We start from the raw sequence: 17,699 nt of genomic DNA on the forward strand, positions 1-17,699 counted from the left end.
CAATACGTTGCATGACCTCCCCAGACTTAAATTAATCCCCTCCCCAATAACCCCTACAAACACACACTGAACACCCCATGGGGTGCAATCTGTCACAGCTTTATTTAAAGCTGCAGTTCAGTCAATATTCTGCATGTGGGTTTTTTTTTAAATAAATCAGTTCTGTAGTAAGAAAAAATACTTTTAGCATTTTCTGTTTTTAAAAAAACAACTTTGAAAGACAAATTTTCATGTATTCTATTTTAACAGCCATTTACTATGGCACTGCCCCTTCATGTCCTGTCACAAGCCCTGGCACACCCCTTTGTCAGCCCTGCTCTCCATCTAGCACATGTCAGTGCAGGAGTGCTCATGAATATTCATGAGCTTCCACTGAGAGACAGAAGCAGAAAAAAAACAGATCCCTTCACTAAGGCCTCGTTCAGGGTGCTAGCTTCGGAGGGAGGGCGTGCTGCCGTGCGAGCTGCCGTGAGAAACAAAGTATTCAATTTGAACACTGGTTGTCAGGGTAGCAGCTGCCCTGTCTCCGAAGCCAGGAGTTGAAGCTGGCTACAGTTTCAATAAACGAAAATTTCGTTTTTTGTAGCTGCAGCAGCGTCACAGGGACCTAGGCAGCCAATGAAATAATTCTTGAGAATGATTTCATGACTGCAACCTCGATACTTAACCTGCCGTGTGTAACCCCGCCCCCTCCCCAACGCTGAAAAGTCTGCTGGGGGATAAACACAGATCGCCCAGCAAACTGCCGCACTGCCGCCCTCCCGCCCTCCCTCCAACTCCTGCAGCTGGCACACTGAACGAGGCCGAATGATGTCACCATATTTTGCAGATCAATACATGGAGAACGAATTGACCTGCAGCTATACAGTTCTTTAGGTAATTAGAGATTGCCCACATGAAACTATTGAAGTAAAAAAATAAATTAAAAAAAAAAAGACTGAACTGCAGCTTTAACGTGGCATACACAAAAGATGCAACACCTAAACCCAACCCGGGCCCTCCCACTCGCTTGCTCATAACCTATAGTCCATGAGATGCCCAAAACTTGAACCCCAGACGCTCAAAATAACCCTCACCACCCAAACCCAGGGCTTCTTATGTTGGACTCCCCGTGTAAAGTACCCTTTTATACTAGGCCCGTGGTAGCCATACCTGCCCCTTTGCCCAGGCCAACTACCCCTTCACATTAACCACCTAACCTCAGGAGGGTACCCTCAGCATGAGGCCATGCCACCCCTCCCCTATTCAGTCCGGGGGCTCTCTTTCATCTATCAGTAATTTGCTTTTGACTGATTTTCTTATCATTCCGAAGCTCTATAGTAACCCGTGAATTGTCAGCTGTGCCCTGCTTGTGAAAGGTGCGTATAACAAGAAGAGCAATGAACACAAAAAAACACCAGCAAAATATGACTCCTTGATAGGAAGATTATGGACAGCTTAAAGCTGCAGTTCAGTCAATATTCTGCATGTGTTTTTTTTTTTAAATAAATCAGTTCTGTAGTAAGAAAAAATACTTTTAGCATTTTCTGTTTTTAAAAAAACAACTTTGAAAGACCAATTTTCTTGTATTCTATTTTAACAGCCATTGTCTAAGGCACTGCCCCTTCATGTCCTGTCACAAGCCCTGGCACACCCCTTTGTCAGCCCTGCCCTCCCTCTTGCACATGTCAGTGAAGGAGTGCTCATGAATATTCATGAGTTTCCACTGACTGACAGAAGCAGATGAAAAACATATCCCATATCTAAAGATGTCGCCAAATTTCGCCGATCAATACATGGAGAACGAATTGACTGGCAGCTATACAGTTCTTTATGTAATTAGAGATTGCCCACATGAAACTATTGAATTAAAAAATAAATAAATAAAAAAGACTGAACTGCAGCTTTAAACAATGGTAACGTTACCACAAACCATGAAAGTTGCATTGCTGCTTTGTGTGCTTCCCCTTTATCATTATCCACTTGATGGTCTTCACGAGTGGATTGAAATGGTCATGTCATTTTACTGTTGACCACATGATATTCGTGAACCATCTTCGGACCTTTGCTATGATTTGCATCTTGGATCGGTTCTTTCAGATGGATACGCCCACAAGGTTCTGCACTGTTGTATTTAAAATGCTTCCGTTTTGTGCGTTTCATTTGCACGTCGAATATACCCAGATCTGCGTCAAAGTGTCCACTGACAAGGCAAGGGAAACGAAGGACATCCGTAAGGTCGCAGGCTACAAGAGAAATGGAAGTGTCGATAGTTGTCAAGAAAAAGAACTGACGTCCTCTAATCGTTGAGATCTGTCTAGAGCTTGTGGACCAGATATGGAGAATGGGCAAAGCTGAGCTTGTTACGGTATTTGAAACTTTCATGACTGTCACTCTTATACACATCACAGACTGCTGCTTAGGACTGATCTGATGGTTGGCGTTGATGTAGAGGAAGACCGTTGACATGTGACACGCTACCAATTCACGCCGCCACCAGTATTGCGTTTAGGGAAACCGTTCCATGTTTAAAGCAGCAATCCAGGCGGGCTGCTTTTGTGGGAGGCAATATTACCACCTGTAATGGGAAAAAGGGGGGGGGGGGTAATATTTCTTTCTGGACAAAGAGAATATATTTTTTGACATGCTTGATCCTGGGCAGCCAATAGAAACCTGCAACATTGACTTTGCGTCTTTTCATTGGTGACTGGGCGGCCGTATTTGTAGTTTTTTTTTTTCAGTTCAATCGCGCACACACAACAAATACTACAAACGTTTCAGGAAATTGTGGGCCCCTGGACATCAGGCAACAAGGGACCATCACTGGTTCGGGTAAGCAATAAAACTATCTTTGGGGAGGCGCGATGGCTGCTCTGAGTCCCATTTATAAATTACAGGCATACCCCACATTAACGTACGCAATGGGACCGGAGCATGTATGTAAAGCGAAAATGTACTTAAAGTGAAGCACTACCTTTTCCCCACTTATCGATGCATGTACTGTACTGCAATCGTCATATCCGTGCATAACTGATGTAAATAACGCATGTGTAACAGGCTCTACAGTCTCCCCGCTTGCGCACAGCTTCGGTACAGGTAGGGAGTCGGTATTGCTGTTCAGTACGTGCTGACAGGCGCATGAGTGAGCTGCCATTTGCCTATTGGGCGATATGTCCTTACTCGCGAGTGTACTTAAAGTGAGTGTCCTTAAACCGGGGTATGCCTGTATGTGACCCCTGGAATTTGTCTAGCACCAGCCTTAACTTTGTTCCCTTTGGTTTTTACCAATGACCGCATAGGCTGGGGGGATTTCTCCATGAATAGGTGGGTTAAGAAGCAAATGCTTAGTGAAGAATATACCTCGTATTAAGAAAACAAGCTTTGGCTGCAGTTTGGTGAGAGCGGGGTTTAGTTTTATCCCTTTGAGACCTCTTGGGTTAAGACAGCAAATTAATATTTCCAATCAATTAAATAACTGATTTTGATTGGTCATGTATTAATGTTAGTATTACATGTTTCATTACATTACTGTAGAAACCTGTGCAATAATCATATATGTCTACTGCAGGAGTGGCAAACTCCAGTCCTCAAGGGCCATCAACGGGCCAGGTTTTAAGTATATCCCTGCTTCAGCACAGGTGGCTCAGTCAAAGACTGGCCCTTGAGGACTGGAGTTTGCCACTCCTGGTTTACTGAAAGGTAAATCTATCAGCTCTTTAAATTTGAACAAATGCACAGTTCAGTTTAAGAAAATGCATTTAGTGGCACTATCGCACGGAAAATTTTACTGACTTCTGTGACGCGTTGTGTGCGATATTCCCAAAACGGCACTCTGACAATTTATACAATAAGCCCCTTAATCTGTGTGTTTCTTGAAAGTCGTCAGGCGCCCGTGGCAGGAAAAGGATGGATCAAAGAACCAAAAAGTGCCAACTTCAAATGAATAAATAAATTAAAATAGCGCATTGACTTTATTATACTTTTAGCTAAAAAAATAAAGACATCAAATGATTCGTATAGTAAACATCACGGATATTAATCATTTTGTAATCACCTATAAACGTGGACGAGCACATGTAGATGTGTTCAATATCCAGAGGAGAGACGGGAGGGGAAGAGGGGAAGAGAGGATGGGGAGGGGAGAGAGGAGGATGAGGGGGAGGGGAGAGAGAGTAGAGGGAGTGGGGAGAGAGAGTAGAGGGAGGAGAAGGAGAGTGGGGAGGAGAAGGAGAGTGGGGAGAGGAGGGGGAGAAGGGGAAAGTGGAGAGAGAAGGGGGCATAGAGGAGAGAGACAAACAAGGAAACATGGCTTCTGTAGTGGACTTATTATACGACTAGTTGCCTAATAATTGATCTATAGAAAGGTGGCAATACTATAATTTCTCTGACTCTCCTTCATTTTATTTGATACTAGCTGAGAGACCCGGCGTTGCCCGGGATGTAAATGCGTAATAGGTAGTATTATTTATAAATCGTGGAACAATAGGTGAGTATTTGTTGTAAAGGTTGGATAATAATATTGAAAAGAAACATGGAATAAAATGTAATACGATGTTGTATAAAAATGGTTAATTGTAAACACACCACAGTACAATGTATATTTTGGTGACATAACAGATGTAAAAATGTGAGGCTTGTGTCCTGCTAGGGTGTGAGGCGGCAGGTGGCGCGTGGGTTGTGAGTGCTGTCTGTGAGTGGGGGTCCTGCTAGGGTGTGAGGCGGCGGGTGGCGCGTGGGTTGTGAGTGCTGTCTGTGAGTGGGGTCCTGCTAGGGTGTGAGGCGGCGGGTGGCGCGTGGGTTGTGTGTGCTGTCTGTGAGTGTGGGTCCTGCTAGGGTGTGAGGCGGCGGGTGGCGCGTCGGTTGTGAGTGCTGTCTGTGAGTGGGGGTCCTGCTAGGGTGTGAGGCGGCAGGTGGCGCGTGGGTTGTGAGTGCTGTCTGTGAGTGGGGTCCTGCTAGGGTGTGAGGTGGCGGGTGGCACATGGGTTGTGAGTGCTGTCTGTGAGTGGGGTCCTGCTAGGGTGTGAGGCGGCAGGTGTCGCGTGGGTTGTGAGTGCTCTCTGTGAGTGGGGGTCCTGCTAGGGTGTGAGGCGGTGGGTCAGTGATGTCGGTGCGTAGGGGCGGGAGGCAGAAGGTGTGTGTGGCGGCAGGTATAGGTCGTGTGTGGCGGGAGTCTGTTGAGTGCATGCAGCGGCTGTGAGGCGGTGGGTGAAAGGGGTGACAGTGGACAGGAGGGGGGGGCAGTGGACAGGAGGGGGGGCAGTGGACAGGAGGGGGGTTGGTTTGGTTTAAATTGACGGGTCCCTCCTCTCCACTCCCCTTGTATCTTTCTCCGCTCCTGACCCCCCCCTCCCCACCCCCCATGTGTAGCTCCGGTCCCCACTCTACAGTGTCTGAGACACAGTGTAACACACACACGCACACAGACACACACACAGTGTCCCACACACACACTGTCACGCTGTGACACACACACACAGACACACACACACACACACACACTCACTCACACACTCACACTCACACACACTCACCTCTCCTTCTGGCCGCCGCCATGTTAGTTAGTCCGCGAGGGAGGAAGGGGTCCTTCCGCCGCCATCTTAGGTGCCGCGTGGCAGCGGTAGGCTGCCCTGGCCAATGCCTGTCCCCGCGCCAGGGAGGTGAGCGGGAGGTGAGGTGAGCGGGAGGTGAGGGGAGGTGAGCGGAGGGAGCGGGAGGTGGGTGGAGGGAGCGGGAGGTGGGTGGAGGGAGCGGGAGGTGAGTGGAGGCAGCGGCAGGCTGCCCTGCCCACTGCCTGTCCCCGCGCCGGGGAGGGAGTTGAGCGGGAGGGAGGTGAATGGAGCGGGAGGTGGAGGGAGTTGAGCGGGAGGGAGGTGAGTGGAGAGGGAGGTGAGTGGAGCGGGAGGTGGAGGGAGGTGAGTGGAGAGGGAGGTGAGTGTGATGGGGGGGGGGAGAGGACAGAGAGGTGTGTGTGTGTCTCTCCCCCTGTGTGTCCTTTGGCCCATCACTCCGCCTCAGGCCAAAGAGAGGTGTGCAGGGGCGGGCCAATGGACCAATGAGATTTCCCCTAGGGACACCGGACATCCAGGCAGGCAGGCAGGCAGGCATACAGTGCTTTCACTAATATAGTATAAGATGAAGCTCATTGAGTTTGCTCCATATCCTAGTGCATCAGAACGTGCCTTACAGTACCCAGCAAAGTATGTTAATGTATGTGCGTGTTCCTTCACAATGCAGTGCACACACCTCCTGCTACAGTCGCTGGGATATTCCCCTGATCTGAAACAGGTGTCATTCCTTTGTACAAAGTAGCACATTTGATATCTTTCCCCAGTTTTTATTAGCGGTATCCGTGGATGTGGCATTGACTTTCGTGGTCCATAAGTAAAATGTGATAAACTTTTAGACGAAGAAACTCCATTGCGAGCTGAGTGATAGGTGGCATGCTGCTTCGTTTCCCGGATTTAACATTAGGCCGCGCCCATAGTGGAACGCGCTAGCTTCCGCGCTTCCTCCTCCTGGCGTCGCGCTTCAAATTCAAACTTGTTTGTATTGCAAAGCGCCGCTCTCCCTGTAGCACATGTGCGCGCACTGTGCGCATATGCATTGGCGTCCGAGTGTTTGTTTCGGCGCGAACTACGTAGCCCGCGCCGTATCCTGCACTATGGACAAAGCCTAAGATTGACGCGTTCATTGTGCTCATATTCCTCTGTTTTGTACAGTGCTGCATACATGGGCTGAGCCACTGATTGAGCCACCTGTGCTGAAGCAGGGATATCCTACAAACCTGACCTGTTGGTGGCCCTTGAGGACTGCAGTTGGCTACCCCTGCATCATGGTATCAGATAAACTGATTTTAATGAGGGCTTAGTCTTTACTTTTACTATCGTATGAGAAATATTAGGCACAGCTTGGCAGTTCATATGGCGCAGACCCTTTTGCACAGAATCTATGAAGATGTAGTCAAGGGCTCGCAGGCATTGGGAGCACATGAAGAAGGGCACAGCTGCTTTCATCTAGAAGCGCGTTGAGTTCTTCCAAACTTAGGTCTTTTGCCTGACGTCTGTTTATCTGCAAGATCTCATCTCCCACTCCCAGAATTCCCGCAGGAAGTGTGGAAACGAAGGCACTGCTCAATCCTACCACGTACACTCCTGACAGGAGGCGGGGGGGAAAAAATGGATTAGCGTTAGGATGGGCGAGTAGCTGGCGAAGACGAGGGTAAAAGGTTAGTCAGTGATAGGCTGAGCTGGATCGGAGAGGGGGGGGAGAGTAGTGAGGATGAGAGAGAAGCAGAGCGAGGCAAGGAAAGGTTTTAAAGGTGCAGTTCCACGCGGGACCCAAATAAACTAACGACAGTGGTTTCTTTAATCTGTATAATTGACACGTTTCGGAATAAAAGTATTGAAAGTATTTTTTCAAGCCTAATAATGTTACCTTGGTTTTATTTGGAGAGGGGAGTAGGGGGGGTGGCAGTCTGATTTGCTCCTCCCCTGTGATAAGGTATTCACATTTGTACACACTACTCATTGTTAGAAGGTCATTCAGGAGAAGAACAGGGTCAAGGTCAGACATACAGATGCAGCGGCCATTATTTTAACAAATCACGGGCGCCGTTTTCGCGTGCGCTGCTGTGCTCCACGCGACAGGAAGGCGGCCAATCGCCCCAGCTGTGTTCATTTAATCTCAGGGGATCCCTGCTTCCCGAGATACTTACCTCTGTAGGGGGTGCCGGTAGCAGCTCCGGCTGGGCTACGTGGGGCTATCAAAATGGCAGATTTAAAGTTCCCACGTCACGCAAGCCAATAGGAATGTGTGACATCATTCCATGTGGCTTCCTATTAGCCCATGTGACCGGGAGCTTTAAACCTGCGGAACTGCTACCGGCACCTCCACGGAGGTCTGTATCTCGTGGAGCAAAGGGTCCCCGGAGCTGATACGAATGCGGTTCAGCTCCAGAGACCCCCTGCTTCCCCCCTATTGAAAACCCACCGCATATCCTGCTGCTTTAAATACATGAATTCATTTGGTTTCTGATCAAGAAGTGACACACTGCGAGTGCTCAGTGGCATGTCGTTACCCAGAATCCCTTGCTGCAGTGGAAGCACTGTATGCTGGGAGATAACGGGGGAAAGCCGGGTTGCAGAGCTGTCTGTGACGTGCGAATCTGCTCACAACGTGCGATTTCTAATTACTGATCTTAACGTAAAACTCACCTGAGTTCTATGTGTTGGACACTTTTTTTTTTTGTTGTTGTTGAATAATTGTTATCTCAATAGTCTTTTTAAAAAAAAAATGATTGAAATAACATTTTCTTCCCCCGCTGTTTCATTGGTTCTGCGGTCACATACACCTATTATTTTTATCACTAAATATTTCGGCAGGTTCGTTTGAAAGAAGGTGCCATTTTCCCCCCAATGGAACGTGAAACGGTGCTGCACGTAAGACCCCCATTCTTCCCCGCTACACCCCGTCCTTATTTTGTTTCCCTTCCCCACTATAAAAGCGGCCTTATCTTTTCATGTTTGGCTCATGAAATCTGTTGAAGCCGATGGAGCAGCTTCACTACCCTGACATCAAAACTGAAACCCGGCTGTTGAAAGGAGCTGTGGAGGGATCGAGGAGCGTAGCACGTTTTGCACGGTCTCCTTTTATCCCCCGACTCTTTGACGTGCAAAGTGTCCCCAGAGGCCGACAGGAACTGAAGCAATGCCTTAGAAAGGCAGGGATCACTGGCCAGTGCTCATGAAAGAGCTGTCCCAACATGTTCCAGCGTTACCTGCTTCTTAAGCTTTAAGTCGTAACCTTTTTTTTTTTTCGTGGTCCAAGAGTGGACAGAAAATGGCACAGCAACGGGTTTGTACAAAAATGTGTCGTGGAAACTCACCGTCACGTGATAAGGGGAGTATCAGTGTGAACACTCTTATGTGAGCAGTGGCTGTGCACTTCTTTAACCCAGGCTGTGCTAAAAAGCTGTGTAATGCGGCAGGCATATGCTTATAGGGGACAATGTTAAAAAGGATAAGATGCAAAAGGTGACGCTGTGTTTCCATTTGCATGTCATTACCCAGAATCCCTGGCTGCAGTATGTATTGTATGTCTTTATTTATATAGCGCCATTAATATACATAGTGCTTCACAGCAGTAATACACGTGACATTCATGTAAATAACAAATAATACAAATAACAGGTCATGGGAGTATGTGCTTCAGACATAAATGTAACATTGTGGAAGAGGAGTCCGTGCTCCGAAGAGCTTACAATCTAATTGGTAGGGAGAACGTGCAGAGACAGTAGGAGGGAGTTCTGGTAAGTGCGTCTGCAGGGGGCCAAGCTTTATGTATCATGTGTCCAGAATATCCACAGTGCTATTCGTATGCTTCTTTAAGCAAGTGTGTCTTAAGGTGGGTCTTAAAGGTGGATAGAGAGGGTGCTAGTCGGGTACTGAGGGGAAGGGCATTCCAGAGGTGTGGGGCAGTCAGTGGAGGGGTTTAAGGCGGGAGAGGTAATTAATCCTTCCGGATACATGGTAATGTGACGTCATGTGACCCCCGCGGCGTACTTTCACGCCGTGTTGCCATGGTGATGCGTGAAGGTAAGTGAGTTACAGAGGCCTCGAGCACGCACCGCCTGCATTTGATTTAAATGCTTGGGGGAAGAGCGCGCGGCCTCTGCAAGCGCCACGCATCCCCCCAGAAAATCTCGCGCCTCCCAGTTTGCACGCCCCTGGGGTAAAGCCTGGGATTGTGGGAATATGAGTGATTCCTCTCCCACAGACGGGTAAAAGTAGCAACTGTACTTAGGGTGAGAGTTCTGACCTTACTTTCCTATCAGATTGAGGCCCTGTAATAAGGGCTCACACTAAGAAAACACAAGTATTTATTAACCTGTTAGAGACACATTATGAACTAGGAAAATGGAATAGCTTATTCCTACTCTCATAACGATCAGGATCTATGTAACCAACGCAGGGCAAATTTTGGGGGTCAAATAAAATGGAAAAAGAACTGCGCAGAGACACAGAATGTGATACATCTCATTATAATCTGTGCACCATGTAACTCTTCCCCCCAACTCCTCTTAATGACTCTCCCCAAGGTGCAAGCTGGGACAGAGACGCAGAATGTGATACATCTCATTATAAATTGTGCACCATAACTCTTCCCAACTCCTCCTACTGACTCTCCCCAAGGTGCATGCTGGGACAGAGACGCAGAATGTGATACATCTCATTATAATCTGTGCACCATGTAACTCCCCCCAACTCCTCCTACTGACTCTCTCCCCAAGGTGCAAACTGGGGCAGACGGGAACGTGGAGCAAAATACTTTAGGCGCAGGGTAAAAAATGCCCAGAATTTGCTCCAACGTTGCCTTGATAAATAGATCCCTTAGGCCAGGGGTGGGAAACGTCAGTCCTCAAGGGCCACCAACAGGTCAGGTTTTCAGGATATCCCTGCTTCAGCACAGGTGGCTCAATCAGTGGCTCAGTCTTCGACTGCAGCATCTGTGCTGAAGCAGGGATATCCTGAAAACCTGACCTGTTGGTGGCCCCTGAAGACTGGAGTTGCGCCCCCCCCCCCCCCCTGCCTTAGGCTCTCGCCTTACAATTTGACCAAACTCTTACACTTGTTTCTTCTTAGCGTTGAACACCAAGTGTTTCCAATCTGTATTAATCTGCATTCCAAGTCTAGATTGGAGCAACAGACTGTAACGGTGATCACGGTGCATGGAGGAGCTGTGGTGGATCCAGTCCCCATGAAGCCTCTTGAAAGCAGCCTGGCAGCTGTCCAGCTATTAGAAATGGAAATGCACTCTTCCCGGAAAGTAGGGCTGCAGCATTTATTTGATCTTGCTCTCCGCTATGACTGGCTTTGTGTGCAGAGCTGGGTTGCGGCATTTCCGAGGGCTCACTTTGAAAGGCACATACTCTGTAATGCTGGCTACATTGGATAGGCAAAGGCACCTCAACCCTACACCAAACACCAGTTGTTTATTTTGGTTCATGTTGTAACCAGGATTTGGAAGGGTGACTGGTGACCACCATTATCTGTGATGCTTCTGATACCTATTCTGCTCGTCTCTGTTTTTATTTGTGTTTCTGTTCCTTTACTGTTGACTGAAAGGAGCAATTCATGCAATTTTTTTCCATTATTATTATTTTTGACACAGGTTTGAAGCAGGGGGTCTGCGGAGCCCCAGAGACCCCCTGCTTCCTGAGATACTCACCTCCAAAGAGGGAGCTGGTATCACAGCAAAGTTGAAAGCTCCCGCGTCACGCTGGCCAATAGGAAGCTGAACCTGATGACGTCATGGCTTCCTATCGGCCCGCACGGCGTCGGGAGTTAGAAAACTCCGCCATTACATGAACCCTGCTAGCCGAGCGGAGAGGCTACTGGCCCCCACCACAGAGGTTAGTATCTCCGGAAGCAGGGGTTCCCCAGAGCTGAAATGAAGGGGTTTCAGCTCCGGAGACCCTCCGTGCTTCAATTCAATGTTTAAAAAAATCGCCAGCTTGGATTGCCTCTTTAACTCTTATTGCTAGTAAAGATTGATCAGTCCATTTACCAAACGCCATGTCCCTTCCTTGCAGCAGTTTATATCAAGTACTTTTAAGTAGAGACACAAAGTAAGAACATAAGTCATACACTTTTTCAATGGGTTTCGATTCAAAATGGCTGCCTCCATGATGTTTTCCTCCCCTGTATAAGAAAAAGCCCACATTTGTTGGGCCGTTGTGTGTATTTGTATATACGGCAGAGAGAGAATAGATAACAGGACACCTTCTGTGATAGCCAGGTGTCATATTTAGGGCCTTTGGAGATACCTTACAACGATCTAAGGATTATAAAGATTTTAATAATAAAAAAAATGAATAAATTGAAAGTAATTAGCCTTTTATTTTTTTGCAAGCGCACATTAAAACTATATTACAGGCCTACCCCGGTTTAAGGACACTCACTTTAAGTACACTCGCGAATAAGGACATATCGCCCAATAGGCAAACGGCAGCTCACGCATGCGCCTGTCAGCACGACCTGAACAGCAATACCGGCTCCCTACCTGCACCGAAGCTGTGCGCAAGCGGAGAGACTATAGAGCCTGTTACAAATGCGTTATTTACATCAGTTATGCACGTATATGACGATTGCAGTACAGTACATGCATCGATAAGTGGAGAAAAGGTAGTGCTTCACTTTAAGTATATTTTCGCTTTACATACATGCTCTGGACCCATTGCGTACGTTAATGCGGGGTATGCCTGTATAAAAATGACATATTTCTGCCAGCTGCACCAGACCAGAAATACTGGTATTTCTAATAACTAAGATGGATCGCCGTAAAGGAAACGCGCAGAGAAGGATGTTTCAACGCATTACTGCACTTTCTGCTTGCGTTTGCATTGAATGTGTTTCTTACATTTGTTGCTAATTATTGGCCATAAAAGTCTACGCCTGGGGGATAGTTGGACCCAAATACGAGATCAGTGATCCGTGGCGACGCGGCGTTGGATACATCTCATTATAACCTGTCTGTGCGTCCTGTAACTCCTCCTACTTAAACTCCCCAAATCTCAAGCTAATGCGTGGGACTTGGAGCAAAGACCTTGATACACTGACGCAGACAGACGCAAGATGATAATGATGCATTGTACATACATTTTGCTCCAAATTTGCCTTCTTGCGTCACCCCCATTGTGTCTTAAACAGGCAAGGTGTCAAATATGCATCAACATTGCCTAGTGGCAAAACCAGAGCCAAAGTGGATAAACAAGAAGCCCCGGATTTCTCAATGCTAACGCATCCTATTGTCCTCAACAGTATTTCTTTTGGTTGGTAAATCTATACCCTTTTTTTTTTGCCCCATTTTCCCCTTATTGTTCAGCTGGGAGACTTCGATTCCCTGTTGTATTGTGTTACAACCCCGGGCTTCCTGTGCTGGTAACTAGTTCTCACCTTCAGAGTGTCTCAGCTGGGCCACAGTTTAGGAATAGACAATGAATTAGCAAACACATGTGACTATGCCTTGTTTACATATGAATGGAGGTTTGCTTGGTTCTCCCCAAAGCGTGGTCTGGCTGGGATCCTCTGAGTCCCGAGAACCACTACTGACATGTTCCCCATATGGCTTTTATTAAGAAGACTTCAGTCTTGTGTAATATACCGGGGAAGAAAATTCGGACTATGGAATCAGGTTATAGGCCAGGTTTTCGCCTGGACTACATCCCTTGTTTTCATGCATCTGCTTATAAACTGGCCTTTCGGTGTCAGCACCTCATTCTTCCAGCTCCTTGTGACCTTTGGCAAGTCACTTTAATCCCCCTGTACCTCAAGCATCAACATTAGATTGTAAGCTCTAAGGGGCAGGGGGACCTTGCGACTGCAAAATTCTATGTACAGCAGCTGTGTAATATTAATATCATTGTAAATTATCAATTGTGTAATCAGGCCAGATTCTTACCATATTGCACCCACCCAGGGTGCATTATCTTTCCACTGTATAGACACTGTGGGATTACATAGACGCAGTGCAGACGCAATGCTAAGGAGCGCTCAGCTGCTAAGGACATGGACTTTATAGACATTTTTTTTCCAAAATCGAAATGTTGCCGTTTAGTACAAGCTCTAGACAGCTCCAGAATAAGAAACAGAGCTGAAAATGAAGAGAATATGGATGGAATTTTCAGACCTCATTGAACAGGTCTTAAGCGTAGAGAGTATTGTGTTATGGAGAGTTTTACAATGGAGTACCTTCTATTTGATTGTGAATGTAATGAAGAGCCAGAGTGATTTCTGTAGAGTGTTAGCGGGAGAAGAACAGTGACTGAGGAATAAAGGACTTGGATGTTGAAGGGACAGTGAACAGACAGCAAATTCTAGGACACCATAACCAAGAGAAAGTGGGGTGAGGGAGGAGTGGACTTTGAGAATGTTCTAGAGCAGGAGTACCCGACTCCAGTCCACCAGGGCTACCAACACCTCAGGTTTTAGGGATATCCCTGCTTCAGCACAGGTGGCTCAATCAGTGGCTCAGTCGTTGAATGAGCCACTGATTGTGCCACCTGTGTTGAAGCAGTAATATCCTTAAAACCTGACCTGTTAGTGGCCCTAGAGCAGGGGAGTGCAATCCTTTACCCTTGTGCACCCCTGCCGGTTGTCCTGGTCTCCGCACGCCCCCCTCCCTTCCTCCTCCTTACCGTGGTTCCCAGAGTCTGGGCGTCATGATGTGACGTCACATGACCCCGCGGCGTCATTTGACGCGGCTCCAGAAGCTGGCTGAACCAAGGTAAGGGGGGCGCACGCGGAGAGGACAGCCGGCAGGGGGGCACAGAGGAAAAAGATTGCGCTCCCCCTGCTCTAGAGCATGTGGAAGCAGACGTTGCTGAGTGTGAGGTGTGGAGACAGGAGCCAACAATGCTAATCTCGGGGATATGGAAAAATCTGGTTGAAACATTTGGTGTTGGGGAAGTGTAGGGCGGAAATGGGAAGTTCAGCCTCGTTTCTTTTCCCCCTTGCTGTAAGACGCTCAGCGCTTGGATAGAAAGATGTAAAAAACAGAGGACTGAGGCTGTGCTGCTTTGTGCAAAGTACGGGTAATAAAGCAGAGGAAACGTATAGGTCCATGTTTACCAAGTAGTGCTATTCCATAAGACACCTTCCAGCTCCGGAAGGAACCTTACGGTACACTCATTGGGATGGGCTATAAAATGTCGTCCGGCACTGGAAGGCATCTTGTGGAATATGGGTCTTAATCCTTAGTATGAAATGATATGACACATTTTCAGTGCTACAATAAAATATTTTACTAAGGGACACAAATCTCAAAATGAAATTGTGAAAATAAAGTACAGTAATGTGCGCACTGCCGGCGATACTGAACAATCTATCTTTTGTTCTCTATTTTTTTTTTTTTTCTTTTTAAAGGGAAATATTCCCAGAAATATCTTCATATTCATGGCAAGAGATATTATACAGGTAGCAGGAAGGAAATATGCACACCCAGAAAATCAGTCCCAGCTACACTGTATCTATCTAGGTCCCAAGTTTTGTTAACTCCAATGACCGTTCTGTGGGTCCAGGAAGTGATGATAAAGTTTTTATTGTAAGGAACCATGGAAGTGAAGTTTCATTCAACAGATAAGAAACAGATCCAAAGGAAATACAACAGTGCCACCAAGTGGTATTTATTTGGTATTGCAAGTTAAGTTTGCACAACCTTGTTAAGCATGTTTTACCTTAAGGCCTCGGGCATGGTCAGCGTGCTGAGGCGCGCTGGTGCTTACCAGTGAGCCCCTGCAGCCGCAATGAGAGCGGCTTTAGCAGGGGCTCGCGCACGCGTGCGGAAGCGTGGGTCTTAGGAGAATTTTAGATTCAAGCGCTCATGAGAGCGCAGGGCCGGTCACGTGAGCGGTTCGCCCAATGAGGGCGAACCAGCTCAGTGACGTCACTGGCCCGCCCCCCGACACGCCCACGGACAGCGCGCTAACCAAGGCCAGGGGAAGCACCCGCTTTCCCTCAGCCTCAGCGCGCCTCCGTAAGGCTGCGTCCATAGAAGCACAAGCAGCGCTGAGCTGCGCGGATGCTCCGCGCTGAGCCCCGGCATCCTCAATGAGGATGCCTTGAGAGGGGGCTCACGCGAGCGTGCGCAGGCGTGCTCAGGAGTTGGATTTTTCAGCCGACAGCCAAAGCTGTTTTCAGCGCTCTGTCGGCTGAAAACCTCCAATCAGCGCGAAGCAGCGTCAACGTCACGGCGCCGTGATGTCGGTGCGTCGCGGGCGATTGGCCCAGGGAGGTTAATGCCCCGCCTCCCACCACCTCCCCCCGTCTCCTGGCTCGCCTGCATGTGCATGAAATAGCTCATGCTTGATCAGGTGAGCATCAGCGTCCGCGCGGCTTAGCGCTGATCCACGTTCTATGGTCGCAGCCTAAGTCTGTGGCCAGGGTGGCGCTGATCGTGCAGGCGCTCATGCGCGGCGGCTGTGCAAGCAGCAAATTCAAATTGCTTGCTTGGAAAGCAGCTAAGCAGGCGCTTGCTCACGCTGGCCACACACATTGCCGCAATGTGTTTCATCGCGGCCAGCGTGAGCGCACCCGCCCACTCAGCGCCACACTGGCCGAGGGTGTTCTGAGCCAAGGTAGTATAGAGTTACAGAGGCCTTGCGCTGTCCTCGGCATTTAATTTAAATGCCTTGGGGAAGAGCGCTGGGCCTCTGCATGCGCTGCGCCCCCCCCCCAAGTATCTTGCGCCCCCCCGTGTTTTGCACACCCCTGACCTAACTAACGTCACAGTAAATCCCTGCATAAAGTTTAATGGACCTGTGCTTTTCTCCAGTTTAAAAAAGCAGCACGCATAGAGCCTGTCTGTAGCTGATGAGTCCACGTGCCGACTGCGTCCAATAACCTGGAAACGGAAGAGAAAAAGAGTCCTCTTCTTCCATATCCCCGCCCTACAGATCACGTCCGTAAAAACGCAGGACGCGATCTCCTCTAGAATACCAGCACTCTACGGGCATGGCATCGCCACTGTGTCGCGGGGCCCCTGAAGTGCCAAGACATGGCTACGTCTTGGGGCACCCAAAGGGTTAACGGATCTCTGAGGAACTGGGGCTAAAAGGGGTGAATGGGTCCAGTGCTCCAACATCAACCAACCTCCAATCTTGGGAGAGTTCCAACAAAATACATTAAGAGTTGATAATAAAACAACAAAGTCATGGGAATGGCACTTAAATCCTTCTAGGGAGCTGAGGCTGAGCCCCGTTAACACAGTGTTGGACATCTGTGCTAAGGGCAGGGTTCTGCTACTGACAAAGATCTTGGGTAATGAATTTGATACATAGGACGGAAGAGTATTGAGTAACTCATTATGCATTGTCTTTGTAACTACGCTTCCATGCAAAAATTCCCTCGAGGTAATTCATTAGAACGTCTAGCACAGCAGTTTGGCTCGGTTCATCAGGCATTCAATGTTAAACCCGGTATTCCAGTGGTTTGTAACCTTGGAAATGACAGTAAGCCGTTTTCTAGCTGGAATCCCCCTCGTCCACATAAAGTTCCAGCAGTTTCTGCAAACAAATGGGATCTACAGATAAAGTTTAAAAAATAAAGTCTGACTTTTTCACCCCAGAAAGCAGAACACAAAAATCTAAGTGACATTGTAGTCTCTGTTCCCCCTCCGAGAAGAAGGGGATGGAGGTGAGGCCAAAGTGGTGTCAACCCTCTTCCACTCCTCTTCTTCATTGATGGAGAGGAACATAACACAATGCACCGAAATGTACTGCCCATTCAACACCAAACAGGAATTTAGGGTTGCCAGGTGTCCAGTATTGGACACACTGTCCATTACAAAATTAGAGGTAATACTGGACGTGTATGTGTATACCGGTATTATCTCTCTGGACGTGTATGTGTATACCGGTATTACCTCTCTGGACATAGTGACCTGATCGACTTGGGGTGGCTGCAGGATTTCCCCGAGCAGGGAGAGAGCAGGGCTGTTGCTAGGGGGCTGGGCAGCTTCCTCCATCCTGATTGGCTGAATTACCCACCAGCAGCCAATCAGAAGGAGGTGTCAAGAGCCTGGGGGTGGGGCCAAGGAGAGGAGGAAACAGAATGGAGTGGGAGACAGGTGTGTGTGTCTCGTGTACGTTGCACCTTTCACCATTGTGTCCAGTATTTTTGGAGAAGCCACCTGGCAACACTAGTCAGGATACATTGGTAACGCTA

General features: G+C 48.1%; 1 protein-coding gene across 5 annotated transcripts in view; it reads right to left on the reverse strand.

Moving 5' to 3' along the window:
* Nucleotides 1–1,716: 1,716 nt before the first annotated feature.
* The window catches only part of LOC142472018 (uncharacterized), a 37,349-nt gene continuing 21,366 nt past the window's right edge, over nucleotides 1,717–17,699 (reverse strand). For 3 of the 5 annotated variants that reach the window (XM_075578635.1, XM_075578636.1, XM_075578637.1), the window contains one exon: nucleotides 6,112–7,130. In XM_075578635.1, coding sequence (XP_075434750.1) covers nucleotides 6,940–7,130 — 191 coding nt within the window. In that variant the 3' untranslated portion in view covers nucleotides 6,112–6,939. Of the gene's footprint in view, nucleotides 2,558–6,111; nucleotides 7,131–16,248; nucleotides 17,039–17,699 lie in introns of those variants that run through there. The other 2 variants (XM_075578639.1, XM_075578638.1) reach the window with 2 other exon arrangements.

This window comes from Ascaphus truei, chromosome 21 (assembly GCF_040206685.1).
Source record: "Ascaphus truei isolate aAscTru1 chromosome 21, aAscTru1.hap1, whole genome shotgun sequence".
Classification (NCBI taxonomy): Eukaryota; Metazoa; Chordata; class Amphibia; order Anura; family Ascaphidae; genus Ascaphus; species Ascaphus truei.